This window comes from Cynara cardunculus, unplaced genomic scaffold (genome assembly GCF_001531365.2).
Source record: "Cynara cardunculus var. scolymus isolate 2C unplaced genomic scaffold, CcrdV1 Un_Scaffold_1687, whole genome shotgun sequence".
Classification (NCBI taxonomy): domain Eukaryota; kingdom Viridiplantae; phylum Streptophyta; class Magnoliopsida; order Asterales; family Asteraceae; genus Cynara; species Cynara cardunculus.
Window position 1 is genome coordinate 99501 of NW_020200839.1, and position 8555 is coordinate 108055.

At 34.3% G+C, this 8555-nt stretch overlaps 1 protein-coding gene across 1 annotated transcript; it reads right to left on the reverse strand.

The window, feature by feature from the left end:
• Positions 1–663: 663 nt before the first annotated feature.
• LOC112502638 (ATP-dependent DNA helicase pif1-like) lies at positions 664–2054 on the reverse strand. The gene is made up of 4 exons (XM_025106598.1): positions 1781–2054; positions 1417–1734; positions 988–1254; positions 664–875 (listed from the first exon to the last, which is right to left on the reverse strand). Exons 1-4 carry the CDS (start codon positions 2052–2054, stop codon positions 664–666), a joined length of 1071 nt encoding a protein of 356 aa, XP_024962366.1.
• Between the last annotated feature and the right edge of the window lie 6501 nt (positions 2055–8555).

Sequence of the window (8555 nt, forward strand, 5' to 3'; positions counted from 1 at the left end):
GAACTATGATATAACTAATTTTATTATAAGAATATAAATACACACGTATACAATTCTATTTAAATCATGTAATACCAATCACCAAAATAACATTGAAAGTGTAGTGTTAAGAAAAACTTCAAAAAACAAAATTAAATTATATGACATGAAGTGTTATTCGAATAATCCAAGTGAATACCAAAATTAAAATGTGCATCTTGCATTATAATTTAACTTCAAGGTTTTAGCAACTGAAAAACAAACAATATTAGTTAATATTAATTACCGTTGAAAAAAATGAGTAAATGAAATAATATAAATATTCAAAGAATTTATAATAAGTTTCATAGATTTTTACCATTATTCAATTGTAATTGGCTGGAGAGACGTTGTTAAAAACTTCATGATAAACTATATTGTTTATCATGTTATGATCCTCACTTTCTTCATCAGCATTAAGTACGATTAGCCCTTCACGTGATGTAACTCGAGACACCACAACATATAGTTGTCCATGTGTAAAAACCTATGAAAAATCATGATGAGGATTATGGTTGATTATATTGTAAACCATGTAATATAAAAAATGTAATAGGAACAAAGTTTAGGATTTACTTGTTTTGGGAGGAAAAGTCCAACATGTTTAAGCGATTGGCCTTGACTCTTATTTATTGTCATGGTGAATCATGGTGCTAATGGTATTTGGCGGCGATTAAGCTTGAATGGCCATTTTGAGTCGCTTGGTGACATTATGATTCTTGGGATTGTAACATCCTTGCCTGTATGACTTCCAGAAATTATATCTTCTCTAACAGACCATTTCCTAAGTAATGTGACAATCAATCGTGTTCCATTACACAACCCTTCTGTTTGATTAATGTTACGCAAAAGCAAAACTGGAGCACCAACCTTAAGATGAATGTCATGATTTGGTATCCTACCAAAATCTCAAACTACTTAGAAATTCAGTTGGATAAAGAAGGTGTTCATCATTAGATTGCACATTGCCTTTGCAAACATTGTCAGAACTAAGGTATGTCCTTCCTTCTCCCGGTATTATATCCACGATGCATTCATTTAATTCTTGCACCATATCATTTTTTGGAGTTAAAATAGCTCTTTCTGTAAGATACGAAGGATCTTTGTAATTATCCAATAGTGAGGGATAAACTGCTTCAAGTATGGATTGTATCGGGTGTTCAGATTGTTCTAAACAAATGTCTGAAGGAAGCTTGAGCATTTCATCCTCAAAATTATCATAATACGATCCATCGCCTATTTGTAACATCCAATCATCAAATGTTTTGATGTGAAGGACTTAAGAGGGAGACACACTTTTATGTAGAAGGCGCATGTTTTGGTTAAGCTCGTACACTCGAAACAAAGGCCACAAATATGAAGAATTAAGTGATGCATTAACAATATCCAATTGAGTACCTCTAGGAATGACTAGCAAGATTTGACGAAAATCACCACCACAAACGACTGTTAGACCACCAAATGGCCTTGATTTGCTATCTTCATAACGGGTGCTTAGTATGTTGTGTAGACTCTTGTCTAAAGCTTCAAAGCAATATATGTGTGCCATAGGAGCCTCATCCCAAATAATCAAAGAATTGTTTTGAAGCAATTCAGCTAATTGTGTGCCATGACGGATCTCACATGTTGATTTTGCAGTTACATCTAAAGGTATACGGAATCTAGAATGAGTAGTCCTCCCATTTGGCAATAACAATGTTGCGATACCAGAAGAGGCTACAAGTAATACAATTTTTCCCTCAGATCTAAGTCTTGCAACAACTATTTTCCAAAGAAATGTTTTCCCTGTTCCCAGCACGACCATGGATGAATATCAAGTGACCACGATTTTCGTAAACAGAATCCATAATAACTTCATAAGCCTCGCTTTGACATTGGTTGAGCAACGGGAAATTGGTATCATGAACAACTCTGAAATCTTCACGATTGTAGTCGAGTTCTTCATTTACCAACCTATTTCGTAACTCGAGTAGTAATTGTTGATTTGGAAGTGGCATTCCATCAATTTCTTTCAAACTCTTCCCTATTTTCACCATGGTTGACTCTATTTCGAACAAAGTATATGCTTCAAGTTCTGAGGCAGTCAATTTCAAGTTGTTGACCTTGATCCGTTTGTGCTATATGATAGCTATATCTTTGGAGAGTATTTCATAATGTGTATTCCATAAACGAAGAGTGTCTGAAACCTGACAATGGGTGAGGATTGTCACAAACAAATGTCGTAACTCGTATCCAGTAGCACAACTTGATGCTTCTTCCAAACAATCAATCCATTCACTATCATCATCTAATAATTCGTGTGCATAACATGCTCCCTTGTAAGTAGGGAGCATAAATCCATCTACTGTGCGTATGTCTTCAAATGAAGTGCATCCTTTGACAAAGTTTAATAGTATACACATGTAAAATCTTTCTCCAGCAGATGGATGAGTGAAGTACGTCCTACCGATTGAAATGCCCTTTTTGCGTCTAGTACACACCTTGTCCTTAGAATTCTAAACCCATTCCGTTGGGAATGATGAATAAATCAATTGTCGAGCATCTTCTTATTTTTTGTTTGTATCAAACCATTCGGTGAACTTAGTTTTCCCAACACCTGGTCTTGCAATAACTGCCTCAAGATTAGTGTTCTCTTTAAATGTAATCATATGTTCACCAGGTAGATGAAAAGGTAATCGCTCAACTGATGGATATCTATAATGGATATTGAATTGGAAGATACGCCAACATGCTTCAGATGCAGATATGTATCTGCAATCTAAATATGTTTTAATTTCATCTCTTTCAAGACTTGTATCTATCGAGTGAAATGTAGCAGTTGCTCTATCAAATTCTTTGTGAATATATTTGAAGAGATATTTTACTGCTCTTGAATGATTGCAAACTTCGACATTGATGTAGGCATCAAACTTCACAATCAAATTTCTATTGTGAGGAAAAACGTACCTGTTGTCCAATTGATGGGTTTTTTTTGGTAACATAAGCACCTGTATCTTTTCTCTTGTATACTGGAAATCCATCTGAGTTGTTTGATGTTTGTCCAATAAATTTCTTAGAGAATTTTTTTGAACAAATACCTTGCACCATACATGGGGATGATGGATAGAGATCTCCACATGGACCATGAATCATAAATTTGTTCACAGAGTTAAAACCATCAGGATCAATATTTGCATATGGAATCTCTGCAGTAATGATTCTATCAATATGCTCAGCCGACGGGTTTTTGTATTTGGAATCCAAAAATAATAATATATGCGCATACGGCAAGCCTCTCTTTTGGAACTCGATAGTATAAATACCTGAAAAAGCATGAAACCTCAATTAATTGTTAATGGTATGCATATTTCCAACAAAAAATATGTTTTCTGTTATTTAACTTATAGGCGATTATGCTACCAAAATTTTTGATAGTTTTCAAGTCTAGCATCAACTGTTTAAGCTTAATCTCAAACACTCTGCATACAATATCCACTCTATTTGGATCATCCTTTTGTTGTACCATGTCAAGTGTTTATGTTATCTCTGGCCATTTTGGGTTGCATGTAAATGTCAGAAATAGATCTGGATATCCAATCCACTTACAAAGTGCCATAGCGTCTTGGTAATTCTGGATTCTGTATCGAGGTCCGCCAATATGAGTGGATGGTAATATAATTGATTTATCTAATTTCTTACCATCTGTATCTCCACGTTGTACAACATCCATTAATCCATAATATAAGTCAGTTCGTGACTGTTCTTGAATGTTACATATCCACCTAAAACGACCTTCTTCAATTTCCATGTAAGCATCTACAATATATTGTTGAAGCAATCGTCCAGAGTGTAGTGAAGTGTGGCCTTCATGTACCCTTTGTTGTAATCTAAAGCAATAATATTGTCTCATCGTGACAAATTGTCTTTTGCTGAAAGATCCAGTCAAGTTTTGTAGTTGAATATTTTCTCGATACCCATCTTCCCTGTAAGGGTGTAACAAAGGGTACATCATGGACATGAAACTTGGATGTAGATCTGTAATGCGTTGAAGACAATTTGTACGATGTTCAACAATGATATCACACTCAAAATTTTCTTCACTAAGATCACCAACTATTAAATCAACAACTTCCTTAGCGGTGGACATATTATATTGACGACCATCCCTTTTATGACTTTTGATGATTCGTAAGCAAAAAGCAGAATCAGGATTTGAACGATATTGATCTCTAGCCATGCGAAACGACTTTACTAAAATGTTGTGCTCCTCTAACATTTCAGATAGTTCTTGTGTTATCTCTGAATTAAGATCGGTATGGCCAAACTACCTTTGCATTGCATTCACCCTGTTGGTCATTTCATTCTCGGTATCATAGATATAGAGTTGGGTAAATTGAGGCCTTTTGCCACTTATAGGCAATAGAGATCCAATTCGATGTAAATTTTGTCCACTCACTCTATAAACATATGGCCCTTTCCCGTGATTAATAGTAAAATCAATTCGGCATCCGAGTGATGTCAATGCAAACATATAATTATATGTTCGTATTTCTCTACGAAAAGCTACCCCTTTACTTCCAGATGTAGGGGCGAGCGGAATTTGAAGTGTCCTTGGTGGCTGCGGAAGTAACGATAATCTTACACGACCTTCTGAACAACAAAATATGAATGTTGGATCTGAGGTTTTGATGGTCTTTTGGTTTCGTTCTTCATACCACATAATGGCACCACAATGTTTGCATTTATGATTTGGCTTCCCGAAGTTCCATGGAATCGCAAGTGGCACTAATAGTTGAAAGTCCATGTAGTTTGGAATTAGTATTGATATACACGACTATAGGAAATGATTGTAACAAAGGATAATAACATCATTTACCGTGGTCCTTAAATTTGTTACGTTGCATTTAAGTGTAGGAACCTGAATTTGAGAGCCTTGCACCACTCGGACTTGATATTGTTGTAAAGATAGATGAATTATTTACTTTAAAATTATATAATGTATAGATAAAATATTTATCAAAATAATTTGCGTGCAATCACCTGTGTCATTGTTATGTATCAGACTTGTAGATACATTTGTGGTAGCATCAGAAATTCATCTTTCTTTAATTATATTGAATGTCTTTGCTGCATAAGTTGGTTATACTAAGCATTAATATTATGGAAGATAAAAAAAATATTACTTGAAACATTAATAATTTGTGCATGAAATGTTCATCAAATTGCATTCATAATGCGAATTAGAAATTATCTTAAAAAAACTTACATACCATTAGAGTTCCAATGTATGAGAATCGATGTGATAAATGTATCCGTATATGCAAATTTCAAGTGTGGACCATCCCCGTCCCCGTGGTCCGAAACGGCCGGTATCACTAACGGGACTTAGTTCAAAGATACAAATATTTCAGAGCTACTAGTAAACTCCAAACGTAGATTAACTTCTAAAACATGTTTTACAATCCAAAATATTACAATCTAACAACCATTGGTCTTGAATCGCTTATTAATGATGGAAATTTTCTTTGGAATCTTGCATGATTGAATATCTTTTTTCTCAAAATATTCAATGCATACACATATTGGTGTGCATCAGATGATCTAGTTGCTCGTTTGAATGTCAACCTTCACTACAAGGAACAAGGTTTTTTAGAGAGGGAAGTTTTAGAGAAGGATTTGGAAGCGCATCTAAAGATGATTTTTAGAGAAGGAACTACATGACAAAAGTGATAAGTGTAACTGAATGTAAGATAACTTTTAAGAAGGATTTGGGACCAAATTATTCGCTATAGAAACAATCTCTAAAGCTTTTAGAGTTGCTTTTTATGAAAATTATCTCTAAAAATCGAGTCAGAAGCTTTAGCGACACCTTTTAAAACGTTTCTAAAAATAAATGAATTTTATTTTTATTTTAAATTAATAAAATTTCCTGTTACACTTTTATAACTTTTTAAAGCGATTTCACGTTTTCTCCTCAGTGTTCACTAGAAATCCACGGAATGTTATGCGATTTCACGGTTTCTCCTCGAATTTAGATTATGAGATTCCACGATTTCTCTTCAATGATTTCACGATTTCTATTCGAATTAGGGTTATGCGATTCCAYGATTTCTCTTTCATTTCGATCTTTGATTTTGATTCCGTCTGCTGACTCTTTGTTGTCGACCTCGAGTTCAGTTCTTCTTCATATCTTCGAGTTAGGGTTTGAGTAATCTTCGAGTTAAGGCTTGAACAATAACGTCTCTACACCCTAACACTCACAAATCRCTCAATTCGGATGAAGATTCGTTCTACCTTGCTCTCTGTTTAGATTGTCTGATCGGATCTCCCACTCGGATCTTAAAGGGTTCTGTTATTAATAATCGTTTTCTCGGTAAGACGCTTAATTTTATCTCTTGACAATAGTGAGGTTACTTGATTCACATTTTTCTACATTTTGATTTGGATCTGTTTAATTGATCATTGGTTYAATCACATTTTGGAATTTGCGTATGATTTGTTTGGGATTTTTGACTATCTATTGGGATTTGGTGTGCTAACTGCCTTCATTTGTTTCATTTATCACTTTGGGACAACCTCTCAGACTCGAGATCAAGGTATTGTTGCTATTCTAATTGAATTCACTAATTGTTGTTATTGTTATTAAGTAGAGACGTATATACACTAGTCATGCTAATTTTAAGTATTTTTGGTAGAGGAAACTCGCACAAAGATCAGAAAGAGTAAAAATTCGTGGTTCTTCATCCAACAAAACCATGGTATTTCTATACTTCTTATTCATTGTAATTGAATTCATTTATCTAACTAGTGTATTTGTATTATAACATACCCGCTAGACAATGATTTCTAGCTCTCTTTTGCTTCTGCCCTGCCATTCTTCTTTTTTCATCATTGTTTTGGGACTCTTTGAAGCATTTATGCAATTTGTAAATAAGAGACAGCTGAGCTAATTATAAAAAAGGCTAAGCAAAAGATGGTAAAAATCAGCAGCTATGGGGCTGTTTTGTGGCTAAAAATAAGCAGCTAAAGAAGCTGTTTCATAGATAAATCAACAACTATAGGAACTGTGCAGGCCTAAAATCAGCAACTAAAAGGACTGCAAATTATAAACAATTAGTCTGATATACGTATTGGAGTCAGAGCATATTAAGAAGTTCTTTAATTGGCTGGGTTTTATTATGCTTCGTGTATCTATAAACCAGCAATGTGGCCTGTTGTTCTGCTGTTGTATTCTTATTTATTGAGTTTCTATCTACCAATTTGTGGTTTCAAAACAGAATTTCCACCATGAACACAGGTTTTATGAGGTGCATGACGCCACAATAATGTGGATTTGATTTATAATATCATTGATATTTGAAACCCTCACTATAAAGTTTCCTTTTGTATGTCGGGTAATCTATGGAAGTTAAAACAAAAACAACTCATGAAGGGTAAAGAAGTACTTACTACTTTGATCATTTATGATCTTGCAGTTTGCAGATAATGAAGAATTTCAATCTGAATGGACAACAAGGAGAAAAATGTTTGATGTGCAGATTATTGTTATCTCTCTGTCTTAAATTAAAGGAAATTTTTACTTGATATATCCCAAGTATATTGACTATGTGTATGTTCATAAAACTTGTTGTACTTAAATTGAATGAAAACCACCATATGTGTGGTCTATGGTAATATGTTTAGTCTATAATAGTTAATTTTGATCAACAACCTTCTGAAATGAAGACAATTGCTGAATACAACAAATAATTGTTGAATATCATGGGATGTGTCTAGTTAGGTTTGGGAAGAGGTGGAGGACTTGAAGGTACTGCAGGTGCACCACATCTATGAAGTGAAGTATATAAATGCATACAAATTAGCAACATTCACTTACTCTGATTTTGATTTATTTATTCATACAATTACATAAGTGTACATGAGATATTTAGGGACCGTTTATCAAACACTTACCCGGTAAGTGCTTACCGGTAAAATTTAATACTATTATGTACTTACCGGGTAAGATTTTAGTCCACCAAAACGAGATAGTATACAATAATTTACCTGGTAAGCGCTTACCATGGTAAGAGTCGTCGCCTTCACTTACCGGGTAAGACTCTTGATCCTTGTCTCGCTCTTACCGGGTAAGATTCTTGGTCCTTACTATATTCATCCGGTGAGGTAATATTACTTGGTAAGCGCTTACCCAGGTAAGCATTTGGTAAACGGCCCCTTAGGCATAAACGTTCTTTATTGTGATTAGGATGAAGTCTTAATAGCTTATATGAAGATGTTATATATCATTACAAAAGTAGTATTATGGAGCTTATGTTCACCTATAGGTCATTGTCGTAACAGGCTAGATTTTTGGTAACATATTTTAGGATTTTGAGGTAGCCAAACGTATCAATATGATTGCATAGATGTAGAATATCACACTTCAAAGTTCAATGTTATGAACGACACACAAATGTCATATTATTGAGCTTAACATAATTTGGCACTATAATCATGTTTCTCTGTTTAGTTTTTTGCAGAGTACAATTCAAAGCTTCTTGAGTCACCGAATTACATAA